General features: G+C 37.1%; 1 protein-coding gene across 5 annotated transcripts in view; it reads right to left on the bottom strand.

Moving 5' to 3' along the window:
• CACNA2D3 (calcium voltage-gated channel auxiliary subunit alpha2delta 3) overlaps positions 1–15,771 on the bottom strand; it is a 415,635-nt gene that overhangs the window by 186,217 nt on the left and 213,647 nt on the right. For all 5 annotated transcript variants that reach the window (XR_010305229.1, XM_064156686.1, XM_064156685.1 and 2 more), the window contains exon 11: positions 15,579–15,692. Coding sequence is in view for 4 of the 5 variants with exons in the window: in XM_064156686.1 (XP_064012756.1) it covers positions 15,579–15,692 (114 nt within the window). In the remaining variant the exon portion in view is untranslated. The remainder of the gene's footprint in view (positions 1–15,578; positions 15,693–15,771) is intronic.

Genomic DNA, 15,771 nt, shown 5'->3' with positions numbered 1-15,771 from the left:
GCTCGATGGGCCCACTGGCCAATCCAAGATGACAGATCCTATATTTCTGCCATATGCTCCTAAAGCAGAGTGAACCTATTTTCCCTACTTGCTTGTAACTACAGCAGAGCATCTTTTGCCAGGTTTTGCTCTTCCAAGGCAGTAAATGTGCAGATTTATTTTTTTTTAATTACAGTGAAAGACCTTAATAATACTACTTCAACGGCTGGTTGAGCTGATTAAATCAATTCCTATGCAATAACTAACCAACAGCTCTCCAAATAATCTGCAGAAATCTTTGATGCAAGAGCACACAGGCTCGGTAGAAGGGCGGAGAGAACCTTGGCAGCACAGCTAATAAATGTAATTATAATGATAAAAGCTCACAAATGGCTTCATTCTACACTGTCACTCACAGCACAACCTGCCATCACTCACTCCTGCTGCACACAATGACCTTTGTCATGCTTGAGAAAACAGCTTCCCGCTGTGATTTGACTCTTACTGAGTGGCCAGATGGGGCAGTTTTGCTTCATTATTTGTGTCTGTGAAGTGGAAATGCCAACAGAAAGATTCATTACTGTCAAGATCATCTCTGCAAAGCTCCTCTGATTTATTAGGGCATAAACTGCTGTACTGGCTGTAATGAGACATAAATGTTCTGTAAGGCCTATGAACTCAAGAAGGAAATACACTGCCATCAAGAGGCTATAGGCCTAATTTATTAACAGCTTGTGCCAGTACTGTCACAGAAAATCATGCAAGCAGCACTGACTGCAGCAGTTGTAGGAAAAAAATGTAACAGATTAGCCAATGACATGTTTACATCAAATAGTTCCTTTCACTCTTCTGAAAGTTCTACAGTGAAGAGAGGTGACGTGCAATGGAATTGCTAACATGTTAAAATATCACCATCTCTCAGATTCCGATTAATTCATGTTGACACTGTGATACAGATTGATAGAACAGAGTAAGATTAAATCTCAAGTTAGCCTGCAGGGAGACAATTCCTTGTCTGCTTTCAAAACATTCTAGATTTTTTTTAAGCCTTACAGTTTGTTAAACAGTCCAAATTTTCTTACATTTTCATTTGTATCATGGATCTTGCCTACTTTTGTAATTATTGAAGCACAATGCTCCTTACAAGAAGTTTTGCTTTGAAAGAAATTTGCCTTGTGGAAAATATATCACAATCTAAGCAGTCATATACAGACAACTAAACCTGCATAGCTGTTTTTACTTTAAAAAACTCAGCAAAATTAATTACACAAATAACAAGATATCTGCTTCTGGGGGCCTGGTAATCTTGCCTATGGTTCTGATGTAATAATCCAGGCTGACTCGGAGGGCCAGTACACTTTGTACTGACACAGCCCCTGTGAGTAGTTCTGGGTCTTGTAGACACTGTAATGCTGTTAGCACTTGATAAAATATTAATGTGGGAATGAACACCACTCAACAACCCATTAATAAGTCACTCTGGAGAAAGGAGGAAAAGACACATGTTTTGTTGGGCTGCTTTCTTTTGGGAAGGCTAAATCCATACACATTAGTAGGAAAAAGAAAAATTATTAGTAGTGTTTTTAACATACCTATATGGCTTCCTTTATGTTACTATTCCCTTATGGCTACTAAATATCCTGACATTTAAAAAGCAGCAAACTAAACCAGGTGCTTACTCATCTATGTCTCACTAAACAATGGAAAATTATCTAGACTATTTTCTGCAAATCTGCATGGTCTTTCACAGTTTACTGTCTCTTAAAGGTGTAGTCTATAAAAAGTTGTCTTAATATAGAAAACAGAGGAGACAGTAACATTTGACACTGAAATCGATATTGACTTTCCTTCTGAAAACTTTGTTCATTTCTAGTGACTTAACAGATAATACTCCTTTATCACTGATACACTGCATCATATGATTCTCGGACAAATAATATGGCATTGACAGCTCAGTGCCACAGCTTTCTGATGCCCTTTGCAGCAGAGAAGGAACGATTGCCATGAAACTCCTCCAAAATTTATAATCAATTACTCTCCTTCCCAGATATTTTGGAGTATGATGAACATGTATAATTAGAGATAGAGCAGTTGTGCCACTCTTGTGCAGAATTCATATAAAATAGGGCAAATAATATCAGGCTTGCATGAAATGCTGCAAAAGATTTAACCTCACCAGAATGTGAAGCTCATCTACAATTTTCCTCTTCCTGTCCCTACACAAACATTGTTCAAGCAAGACTACATCGACACCTTCCACCATTAAACATCAGAAAAAAAACCTCACAGAAATCAAAGAACAAGACAAAACTTTTAAAATGCATTAAAAATGGCAAGGTTACCATCCCTTACAGGCTGAGATAAGTTCTACTTTTTTTTCCTCCTCCTGCTCCTCAGCAAAAGCAGTTGTGGTTATTTACACAGTATGAGCACTTGCCTGCTGTATTCCTCTCTTTTGTTTTCTAGAAGTTCCTGTCTACCCCTGCTAAACAGTCTCTAAGGTAATGCTTTGTAGTTCTGAAAGTGACTATCAGGCACAGAAGAGCAGATCTAAAAGTTTCTCTGGAGCAGAGCTTCGCAACGCTTATCAGAGTTCCCCAGATGCTTTGAGGAGACTGACAGAGGGATTCACATTTTTAGGAAAGAAACTTACTATTTCCTTTAAAGGTTCAGTATTTGTTAACTGAGAAGTTTGTTCTGGCTGGTTGGCAAGGATTAATGACCATCATCTCCTTGCCCACAAGAAGAGGCACCATTCTGAGCAACCTTTGAGAAGGCTGTGAAGGGGTTGGAAGACATTCCCTACATCCTTGCAGTTCTGTGACCATAAATGGACTGACCTCAGTCTAGTCATGTTTACTAACTTGGGGAAAGCATGTGGAGATTTTATTATGATGCAGACTAAGATTTTGGAAATTATGCTTATTATTTCTTATTGTTAATGAGAGCAGAACACCAAGATTTTGTGTTGAATTTCACCTTTGAATACAACTCAGTATTGTACACAAAGATACGGAAAACCCCACTGATTATATTGACCTAAGAGCTTATTAAATGTCACTCTTGCTGCACTAAAATGCAGAGCCAAGTGCATTTTTCTGGCTGAAATTGCACAAACATGACGTTCCACAAAAGTATCCTCAGATGTTTGGCTCATCACTAGTTTCCACACATGACCTTTTAAGGAGAATTTAGGTCAGCCTAAATAAAACAATTTGTTTCAAAATGAGGTGCTGGATGTCAAAACATACTCAGTCAATCAGTATAATGCACTATTATCAGATAGGCTGCTAAAATCTCTGTGCTCACCATTTTCTCGTGCTGTTTAGGTACACGTTTGAATATTTTGCACAAATTTGGGTTTGATTATTTTAATAATTCAAAATATAATAACAATATTACTAAAGTTATCAGAATTACACTGCTATCACTGTTTAAATCATTAGTAAGTAATAGTGGTAAGCTCCCATCATACTCTTTATGGAATAAGTTCTGTCACCCTTTTTTCAAAGTTCTGGACAGTTGCATTTGCTGTATAGATCTTGTGGGTTTATGAAATCTGTATGTCAAAGAGATAGTTTTGGAACAGGACATAACTCCTTGTTCTGGAGCACTCCAAATTCCTTCCTTCTCCCCAGTCTCTGTGGGTTTGAATGGGGGAAGAGCAAAAGGTGCCTTTCTCCACACATGTACTGACCCGTGTGGAAGCCCATGCTGGAATGGGGCTGGTGGTTGGCTGGATTCTCCATGCCCAGTACAAAATGGCAAATGGACACTGTCTAGAAAAGCATAAATGGAGCACAGGAAAAAGGCACAATGTTCCCACCTTGAAAGAGTTCCTGCCTTGACTGAGCTCTTGTTAGGACAGGTTCTCACCTTGGCAGAGTTCCTGCTGTGACAGACTTCCCATTTTGGACCATCCCTGCTTTTGGTTGGCTCCTACCTCTTTGCATGGCTCTTGCATTTGCACCACCCCTACTTCTGGACAGTCATCCCCACTTTTGCACTGTTCTGTGCAAATTTGCAAGCTTGGCAAGTCCTGGGGTCCATTTGAGATAGCTGCCAGCAGCACCCAGACCTGGCTACTCTCAGACCATATAGCAGCTGACTTCCTGGCTGCCATTCTGAGCTGGGAAGATGCTAATAGTTTGTCTCTCCCCTGCCACTGCTGAGGCAGCATTGTTCCATGATCATTCTACTTGTGGAAGAAGTGACTGAAACACTTCTGAGTCTGGCATTTTTTTCTATCCACCTTGGACTTTTGCTACGTGGATCCAGACTACTGGATATTGCTTGCAGAGTCAGAAGGCAGCTAAGCTGCAGAGAAAGCCAGAAAGGGATCATCATCAAATACCTATCTCACCTCTGTAAAACCTGCTGTTCCCTTAATTCTCGTCTCAGGCTGATTCATAGTGGGGTAAAGCTGTGTTTATAGCTTGGCCTTTTCCATTTCCTGACTCCCTAAATTTCTAAATTTGCCCATAGCATCCTGTGAAGATTTTTTCCCAATCGAATTGAGCTTGTAAGTAAACCTAAACTAGTTCTGTATATTGTTTGGGGGCAGGGTTTTCAGGAGAAGAAAATAATTCTATTCTTATAATCCCTGACTCGGCCACACAAATTCCCTGCCTCCACAACACTCCTGTTTTGACAAGTTTGTACTGAATAACACAAAAAAGGTATCATAAAGTACCTCTAGCTAAGAAAGAGAAAACTTGATTCGCAAAGCAGCTAACAGCTTCCTCTGTCTTGGCAAATATTCCCCCTGTGTAGATGCCAGAGAAGGAAACTCCTCCTGGTGTCTTGATTAACATTATTTTCAAAAGAAATTCTTGTAGAAGAGCGAAACAGGACACTAATGTTAGGCTGATCAAACCTCAGGCAGTGTGTGCTACTCGCATGTCAAACTTCCACGCACAGAATGACTAAGAGCACAGATTTTCTGGTAACATAACATAAACCTAGGTAGGACACTAGATTTCCAAAAATTAGACCCAGCAGAGAGAGAACTCTGAACTCTGCTGAGTAGTCTCTATCAAAGCTATGAAGAGTGATTTTCAGATCCCCACTAATCTCTACCTAGTATACAATGGCATGCTGCTGTCTCTGCCTGTGGTCCCCACACTGCACAGAACAAATCCATCATGAATACTGTGCCGATTTTTGTCTCTGTCATAAGAAGGACACAGATCTGTTGGAGAGAGCCCATTCAAGGGCAGGAACATCTGTGCTATGAGATTAGACTGAGGTAGCCAGAGTTGTCTAGCCTAGAGAAGAGCACACTCAGGATGGGGATGACGCACCTTATAGGTGCCTTCCAATACCTGAAAGGCTCCTACAGAAAGGCTGGAGAAGGACTTTTCATAAGCCTTTTCATAAGGACTTTTCATAGTGATAGGACAAGAGAAAATAGTTTTGAAGCTGAGGGGGAGTAGGTTTAGATTTGACCTCAGAAAGAAGTTACTCAGTACAAGAGTGCTCTAGAATAGGCTGCCCAGGGAGGTTGTGGTTGCCTCCTCCCTGAAAGTATCCAAGGCCAGGTTGGATGAGGTCTTGAGCAGCTGAGTAGATGAGAGGCATCCCTGCCCATGGTGGGGAGGTTGGAGATCCCTTCCAATCTAAGTCATTCTATGATTCTAGGACCACAAGTGTGGGAATGAGGGCAAAATAACACAGTCTCAGTAAAAAGAAAAAGTTCATTTCTGAATGGTGAGCTGACTGTGCCTCTCCAATAGTATACAAGCCACAGGACTAGGCTTAAATTTCTGTGGAGAAAACAACGGGAATTCCAGACTATTTATACTCCCTAGCCATGCTCTGTTGTCTTCACTCAAATCTGCCAGCAGTGCAAGTGCAAAAATGCTACACTGAGGGTACTCTCATAAATTGGAAACCAATGAGTGACTTCTTTTTTCAAATACAAGTGACAAGAAATAGATGAGTAGAAAGATAAGCCATTTTTGCACACAGGGTGAAATTAATCTTCCATGAATTTTTGTGCCTATAAAACTTAATAGCATGAATATTTGATGAAAATTCACCCCCTGAATGTGATGCAAACTTATCCAACACAAATGTTTACAATGTTTGACCCATCTCTACCACAGATGTTTCTGTATTTAGAAGAACTCTCATGTTATAGAAAATTCAGCTATTTATTTTTCACAGTAAGAGCAAAACTAATAAATGTATACTCAATTAATTTCACTCTTGGAGATTAAGTTAATAGAGTAGAAGAACTGCCTAGGGATTTTTCCGTTCATCTGTAAAAACAATTGAAAACAAATTCACACCTACTGCAGGGCAACTGTAACAGTAACTTTCAGTCTGGGAGATAATGGAAGATGTGAGAAGAGTAAGGACCTCAAAAGAGACACATTGGACTGAGATGCTGCAGTTAACATACCGCCCAGCATTATTTTGGAGAAGAAAAAGCCTACAAGAACAGGAACTGCTCAGCTTTTTGCCTGACATACTGCATATATATTAATTCATTGAAAAGGCATATTTGTTCAATAAGAGTCAGAGATTCAGACTGATCAAGGGGAGAAATATCAATGACCAACTGAAAGACCAGTATTATTCTACCTCTTTATACTTAGTTAACATTCATCGTGGTTTTACTAATATTACAGCACATATTAAAGCAACTAAAAACCACAGAGAGAGGCAGTAATTGATACTGCCCTGGGCATTCATAAAACCTGAAAAATTCTCCTTCATCAGAGGCTTAAAAACAGAATAATGCATCAGAATATTCTTGAATAACTACTGTATTTCACAATTCCATCATATTTTGGGCCTATTAAAAGGAATGTCTGGAATCTTCCCTAGGAGATAGGTCTGTTTTCACCAGTCATGTATGCTTCCAAATTTTCCTTTAGGCTTCTTGACAGAGAAAAGTAATCTTTCTGGGGGTGTTTGTGGCAAGGTTTTTCTTCAAACACAGACAATCTCTTCCTATTCATTTATAATAAAGGTGAAGTGAACATCATAATGTTAACAAAAGTTACTGAATATTTCCCTGTCTTATTGAAGCTTAAGAGATGTGGATGTTCACTGTATAATTTGTGAGACATATAGTTTGCCACAAAAGTGAACCCTAAGTGGCTTCTGTCTGGAACTGTCCAGGAGAGCCAGAACTAAAACACACATTCCTGTTTTCCATCCAGTAGTCTTCTTTCTCTTTCTTTATATACATACATTAAAACATACACAAAATTATTGGATTAAACAAAGTATGCTTCTGATATCTCTTGTTATAAATGTCTTGTTCCAAGTCTCATAGGTTCTCTTCCATGAACCTCAAAGCAACACAAATTTCAAAACCTTTACAGCTGCTTCTATTTTCATACTGACATGCTAAATGGCAGCCATAGGGATACACATTTCACCACTACAATAGATTTTAAACCATCTTATTTAATAATGAGTCCCAGATGACTCAAAATCCTACATGTTTTTTTCAAGATATGAGTATCTAATGACAGAAGATGGCAGAATAAGGACTTCTCTTTGGTGACAATGCACTAAACTCAGCTTCAGTTCTCAAATCCAGCAAAAAAGGTGTCAAGAACTCATAAGGGAAAACCTCTGTGACTGAGATTAAATCTTAACAGAAGTCAGTGCACAAGTGTTATCCCATAGAAACAGAACATATTTATTCAGATGTGCAAATCTCATTCTGTCAGTTTAGCAGAGACAATCAGAGCAAGGGTAGTATGGAGGATTATGAGATGATGGCATTTAGAACCTCCCAGGGAAGAATAGGTTTTTATCAGTTTTGCAGCAGATGTCTGCACACAGGAGCAGAACACAAAAGTTAAGCCTGCAGAGACTGCCATGCTTTCCAGAAGTCTCAGAAGGTAGTTAATGTTGCTATGCCAGTTGAGAAAACGTTGGTATAAATACGGTGAGACAAACAGTGTGTTCTAAATGTGGATCCTGTGAAATGCAGGATCACTAACACAGTTACTCCATCACTCAGAAAGAATCAGCAGACCCACAACAGAGTTCTAAAGATGACATTGTTTGGATAAGTTGCTTAGTTCTTAATTCAGTAAAGCATTTTAATGTACGCCTGAACTCCTTGCTTTGGTTAGCAAAGATGTAACAACTCACATATGTAAGCACTTTGCTGAAATGAATACTAAACTATGCATACATGATCCTCTGCATGTAATGAATCTTATGGACTGTCTTGATAATTGTGCCTGTATTGTGGGGTTGTTCTATGGCCAGACACTGTGAAGGGTAACAGAGGTACTCTGGGGAAATGGTATATCTGAATAATAATTTCATATAAACAGTACACGTTATATTTCTAAACCAGCAAAATTTAGCCTTTCAGAGCAATATGGCAAGAAATACCATTTACTGTATGTAATGGAATGTCAGCAAGAGAATACTACAGCAAACATTTAACTTCCTCCCTTTGTAACATTCCCTTTCCAAACATCTCCTGAGATTTGATATTTAAACATGCAATTTACCAACGTTCTCAACTTAATGTAAATATCCAAGTGAAGTTGACTTAAACCTCAGGATGTAACAAAACAACGCTCTATAGATTGTTTTAATTCAGTTAAAGTTATATAAAGTAGAAGTATATGAAGATGTCATTAAAGGAAAAATGATACAGCAATGAAGAGTGGATCATAAGATCTGGGCAGAAATGTAGTTCAGTACTCAGATGAAAACGGCTGAAAAGATTTATTCAGTATTCTTTGTGTATACTATAGCTTCCCAAGATACCTATGAATTACTTACAGGCTACTGGAATTGCCATACCTCATTGGACTAGCAAAGAAACTAGATGCAATGATTCATTTTCCTAGTTAAGCCTCACAATTGCTCATCCATAAGATATCAGGTTCTTATTATGATATTTACTTACAATTTTTGGTCATTCTTGTTAAGAATGATTTCCAGCTACATATGTCAGTGATATTGAGCTTATGCCAGATGCAAATAGTCGTTGCCAGTAGCCATCTATGCACATTTTAGATACAGATATTTTATTCTGATTTTTGAACTCTTTATATCTATAAACACTACACAAAAAATAACTATTTTTTTACAAGCAACTACTAACACTCACGACTAACGACCTATTCCAAACTGTGGATTATTCTTCATTTTCACTGCCCTTTATTTATAAGGTACTCTGTATAACTCACAGTTAATTTACTTTTGTATCTATTTCTGTTTACATGACAAACATTAACAGGGTAATGGGACTTTGGATATAAGTTTACATTGTGTATAAATGGCCATCCCAACTAAAATTCTTAAAACATTCAGAAAGCATTAGCTTTATAATTCTAGCCAACCATGTAACTCTGTATATGAGAAGCAGTAATCCTTCCTCTAGCAATCCCCACATACCCTGAGGATAAGATTCAATTACCCTTATCTTCACAAAAAAAACATCCCTCCACTTTTTGGTTTTAAGCACTGCAGAAAAAGTTTCTCCGTGGCAAATTAAATTGACATTGGCCTAGAAAAGAATTCTTAACTACTTTGAGTGTCATAAGAAAGAATACAAGTGAAAATATCAGTGTCCAATTCATAGGCAGTATTCTGGTAGTTCTAATCAAAAGGAAAAAATGAAAAAAAAAACAACACAAGAAGCCTTCATTGCAACAGAAACCAACCTGCCTCCTTTTCTCCTTATAAGGGAGAGAGAAATAATAATGCATATGAAAATAATCATGTTTAATTTTTTTTTCCAGATAAAAAATTGCAGAAGGGACAGGAAAGTAATAACTCACAGAAGTGTGTTAGTATTTCTCTGTCCCCAAAATGGAGAACTTCTGTTTGATCTCATACCCCATCTTTCATCATAGTGTGCAGGCATGCCTAAGAAGATAGATAATTAACCTATGTCATAGCTTGAAAGGCCTATGAAGTGTCTGGATGTTCTTTTGTTCTTCAGATGAGCAGCAATAAAGTGTATGGTTTCTGTAGCAGTAATAACAGCCTTCTCTAAAGTATTTCAGACCCCCCAAAAAATTCCATTTAATAACATCCAGACAACATTGTACCCGAGACACTCAATTTGCTGTACTAATGGTTCATGTTGCCAACATCAGCAGGTTCCTAAGCTACAAAGACCTGGTTAAAAATCTGCAGAAAGGTATGTAATTTTGGGCACAGCACACATGAAGAAAAAGAGGTTTTTGTCCCCAGTGCAACACCACAATGCATTTACCCATTGTTTTGTGGCCTGTTTTCACAGCATCCACTTGCTTTCATGTATGCCTCTAGGATAATTTTCAAACAAAGGAAAAGGAAACATCATGCTTTCAGCATCCTTTGGTAGAGGAGGATAAGGAAAGCATTATTTACCAGTCTATGGTAGAATCTAAATGACTGAGGAATTCTATATATACCCAGAGTTTTATTTCATATAAAGCAGTTGATAACAACAGATTGCTGGGCATCTTTAAAGCCACTGGATAGACTTTTTAAAGAATAATTTGAGTTAAATATTTTTTTCACAGATCTCTAATATAAATTATTGGATTGAAAAAAATAAAAGTCTTTGGTGATCAGTAGTCACCAATAATGACCAAGTATTGAACCTGTCAAGTCCTGAATAGATAAGGAGCTATCAACTAATTACTATTGCCTGGAAATACAGTATTGTATTTTGTTACTAAATGAAAACTAAATCTAGAAAATTTTAAGGTTCTAATATCTAAATTAAATTATAATGTTAAGTATTTTGTATAGACCCAATGAAATCTAAATCTAGAGTATTTTGAGGTTCTAATATAGAAATTAAATGATAACTTTAAGAATTTTGTATAGACCCAGATTCATTTCAGACTGTGAATTTTTTCTCATAAAGCAATAGCAAAAATATATATAAACAATAAAAAGTCATGGAACAATTTATCACCTACTTTCAACAGTTCTGCTCAGATATAGGCAGCATTAGCTCTTAGGTCTTCCTTCATCATAACCATTAACAGTAAGAATAAAGATGAAGTTGCAGTTATTCTTCATAATCACTCTACTTGAATTCTTAGCACTGACAGAATATGTCTTAAATCTCTGCCTTGCTACAATGATTTATAGATAGAAAGGAAATATTTATCTCCCATATAAAATCAACTCTCCCCAGAGCCTTCAGAGTAACAGGTGAGAAACAGATGAAGCTTTCTGTTACTTGCCCAGTAGGTAAAAGCCTGAAGAATAATAAGTGAGGTAACTGAATATGGGGGTACTTTTAAATCAGATTACAAAAACCCACACAAACAAAACAAACAAACAAACAAAAGAACCCCAACAACCAATCACCACACAAAGCAAGCAACAAAACCCCACCAAAACCCCCACAAAGTAAAACCAAAATAAGCAATTCTAGAGTATATTCATCCTTCCTTTTTAGGAATAGACAGAAAATTCAGAACAGACTTATAGTCCACCTAGCTGGATTTGATGCTAGAAAAATGACAATATTTTAGGTGGGATTTTGGGTTCCTTTTGACTTTACTAAATACCTAGGTATTATTGCTTCAAATCTTGCATATATCTACCACAGCATACAGCTATTGCAGATAATTATGGAAGAAAATGCTTTTCAGGACAAACCCAAAGGGAAAGATATAGTTCAACTGATTCAGTAATTCTTTTGCTTTAATTTCCAGATTTGCATGCATTACAGTATCACTAATTAAAGAATTGTCTAGCTAAGGGAGCAAAACTTCCCTTTCTGGATGTTACAAGGCACATCAGCTCAGAAAGATGCTATTGTCTTTGGCCACTTGTGAGTGCTGCATCAATCGACATTAAAAAGTAATATTAGAAGACTGTATCCAAAGAGAAACATCCAAAATATTTACTACTTTAGCTATCTATCTATTTCCCCTTGATTTTAATGGAATTTTAGTCTCTGACCTGAATCATGATCATGGGAGCTGTTTGGCTTCTCCAAAAGAATGAAGAGATGGGCTTTACATAAGATAAAACTCAACAGCCACATAAAAGGGGTAAAGGAGGAGAGAAAAAGACCTGTGCTGTAAAAATATGCATCCACTTGGTCATTTCAGCCAGTGGAGAAAAATATCATGAAGCTGCTCCTGAGTCACTAGGCTTCTAGAGTCCTTCCACATGCATTTGAACAATCTAGTGTCACAATGTACTGAGAACAGTCACTGGATTTAAATTTTCCAAGTATATTAAATATTATTAATCAGAGGATTTCTGTTCCACGTTTATTAAATTTCAATTAGTGACAACAATGGCTTTCGGAAAGTGTGACAGTGCTTCAAGCTCTGATAATACTTTCAGTCTCATAATTTCATTTTGGGATGTGCTATAGTGTTTCTTCAACATTTACAAGATCATCTTGCTGAACTTTTCCAGGAGTTAATCTCTGGAATTTTCCCATACAGCTGAAGCAGGTTTGTGTTATTTGAGAGATTTAGCAGCACTATTTTCTGGGACCAAACTTGAAAGGCTATCTTTTCCTGTAGTCATATCTCTTTGCCTGCCCACTTTCCCAACTACAACTACAGTTATGCAAAGAATTTGTTCCTTTCTATAAGAAAACATGACATTTCTGCTGTGATTAATGATGACATACTTAATACCTAAGATTAGATAAAACAACTTGAATACTTACTTTGCTGGCAGAATAATTGAGGTAAACAAAAAAAAAAAAAAGAGTTTATCTCAATTAAAGTTATTATTTTGTCCATCATTGTCCGAGACACTATCAAAATGGCAGGGAAACCATAAAAGATAAAAAAGACTGCAAGCCAATGTAGAGCTGAATAGAGAACCAAAAAGAGTGAAGAAAAAAAAATCTAGTAAGCAGTTCAGAGATGTGATTTCTAAATATTAAAATATAGGTTTGGAAAGAATAAAGGTGATGTTATGAAAGAGCAAGGAATCTTGAAGTGCATTGCATGCATAATTTTTTTGACATTACGAATATGTAGGATATTGCATTTTCAATAATTCTTTCTTCCCAGAACAGTAAATCCAACAATGAACACTCAAAGCTCTAATGCATTAAAGCATGCATATGGAAATCTGTTACATTTTTCATACTTAAACTTTTCATGCTGAAAAGAGGAAAAACTGACTTGATTTTTTTCCTCAATATTTTCTAATAACCAGTTTAGAAAGCTGCAACACAGATTAAATATTTTATAAGAGTCGGGTAGAGCAGTGCGTATTAAGTTACTCCCTAAACACTGTATTCTTGCTAAACAAGGTAGGATTCTTCATGCTAGGCTTTTGCAGAAGTATACCCAATGGGAAACCTGTCCTCCTGCTTATTGCAACAGTAGTGCTAAGTATTGTCTCAGATACAGCTGTTGATTTGCACATGAAAGGTACATAGCACACAGGTGTGTGAAAATACTTAGCTAACTGTTTCATAAAGTTCTTTCCTTTCTGATTTTGTGTAATAGAAAGGTTCTCCATGGTCTTTTCCCATTCTTAAGAGATGAACCAACTTCACAGTATAGGAAAATACAAGACATCAGAGGCACATTCTTCTGGAAATGAAGCTACAGTTCAAGTATGCAACTGTTTCCAGAATTATTCAGCAATTACAACAGACAAATGCATTTTATAGAATCATAGAATGGTCTAGGTTCAAAGGGACCTCAAGGATCATCCTGTTCCAACCCCCTGCCATAGGCAGGAACACTTCCCACTGGAACAGGTTGCTGCTCAAGGCCTCATCCAACCTGGCTTTGAACACCTCCAGGGAGGGAGCATCCACAGCCACCCTGGGAAACCTGTTCCAGTGTTTCACCACCCTCACTGTAAAGAACTTCTTCCTAACATGTAGTTTAAATCTCCCCTCTCTAAGTTTAAACCCATTATGCCTTGTCCTGTCATTACAAGACCTTGTAAACAGTCCCTTCCCAGTCTTCCTATAGGTTCTCTTCAGATACTGGAAGGCCACCATAAGGTCACCTTGAAGCTTTTTCTTCTCTTATAAAACCCCAACTTTCCAAATACCCAATGAATCAACAGAAAAAAAACAATAAAATCTTTGCCCTTGAAGAAGCATCCACACCCACCTTCAGCAGCAAGCACAGAATAAGAAAGCACAGGAGATATGTAAATAGCAACAAGAAATAATGTCAGTGAAAAGCACTAAAGAAAAGTAGAGAGACAAAAATCAAAGGTCATATATTCTCCAACTTGTATGTCCTTGAAATGTGACAATCAACTATTTACTTCTTGTACATCAGAGAGTAAAAAATAAATATTTGTGTTCTATTTAAGCAATATTGCTAGTACCAATAAGATGTGTCCCAACAAAGGACAATAAATACCAAAATGGACAAATGCTGACATTCAGTGAACTTCTTTCATAACATCTAGTTCTACATCTTAATGCATGCATTAAACATTGAACTCCCTCATCCCTTCCATTACAGAAAGACTAACATCTATTTAGATGAAAAGTGTTACAGGTCTTCTCAGAACATGCACAAATACCAATGCCTCCTTGCATTCTTTTAAAGATGACACACTAACTGGCATGTCCTGGTCAAAGCACAGAAACGGATCTTTTCTCTGAAGAGAAAAATAGATCTTCAGAATGCAGTTAGCTATTACTCAGCATTTTCTGAAAAAGAAACCTCTTAAACAACAGAAGCCAGAATAGTGGCATGTCATTTTTTACTACACAAAATGAGAGTAATTGACATAATTTCAGATGATCAGTAAAAAAATAAAAATAATTGCCATTTTCTCTTGCTCACTGACTGCTGATAATCAGGTTTAGCTGAGGTAAACAAGGAAAGGAAGAACAGAGAACAAATGTAGTTTTATAAATGAGACATGACAAAAGCTGCCACATTTTTCCACGCAGCAGACTCACATCAACCAATCAACTTGCTCAAATGGTACTTCAAACAGTGAGGTTTGTGTAACACTGTGTGTAATATGGCAAGTATCTCCAACTACAAATACTTGCAGAAATAAACCCAAAATATGCTTTAGCAGAAGATAAGAGTATAGAAGGAAATGATTCCCCATGAAAACACAACACCTACTAGAGCTTTCTCATCAGGCATTTCTGCACTACTGTATAACATCTATGTGGTATTACAATGTAATTTAGTTCTGGGCAAATTTATTTAAAGAGAACAAGAGAACCAAATACAGCTTTAATAAAATCTCACTAAGTGCCAACTAAAGACGTTAAAAGTACTGAATACTAAACCTGCTCTTTCTCCAGTCATACACAGTTCACTATCCACAGCACAGACCGCTCTTTGGCTTCAAAAAGCACTGAATTATTGAAGAGTATTTTGGGAGAAAGTTTTTTTCAAATTTAATGATGTCTCACAGGAGAAGCATTATATAATGGTCAAAAATGTACCCTGGAGGGAAATATTTCCTTAATATCTTATTATCCATTACTAGAGTAAAAGGGCCATGTCTCTCTTCAAGCAGTATCACATAAGCATATTTTTTGTCATTAAGGAAATGTTCATTTATCCAGAATAAACTTTAGATTGTTACAAAAATTGTTAGTGACTTTTCAGTAGGGATGAACTCTCCATTGGATATGAAGCTTTGAGTTTTCCATCACATAAAAGTGATAACATACTTACTTTTCTGTCTGGCCAGTTATACTTTGCAAATATTGTATCATATGTGTCCACAGCTCCATCAGTAATCAACATTATGGCTTGGCTGCAAATACTTCCTTGCCCAGTGTGATTGAACTGTGAAAGGAAATAATGATTTAATTACAGCACATTCCTGTCAGATGAAGATGGATAGGATCTCACTGGAAAAACATGC

The sequence above is a fragment of the Pogoniulus pusillus genome, chromosome 16, assembly GCF_015220805.1.
Source record: "Pogoniulus pusillus isolate bPogPus1 chromosome 16, bPogPus1.pri, whole genome shotgun sequence".
Lineage (NCBI taxonomy): Eukaryota > Metazoa > Chordata > Aves > Piciformes > Lybiidae > Pogoniulus > Pogoniulus pusillus.
The sequence above is the reverse complement of the archived record's forward strand: the minus strand, read 5'-3'. Positions and strand labels throughout refer to the sequence as shown.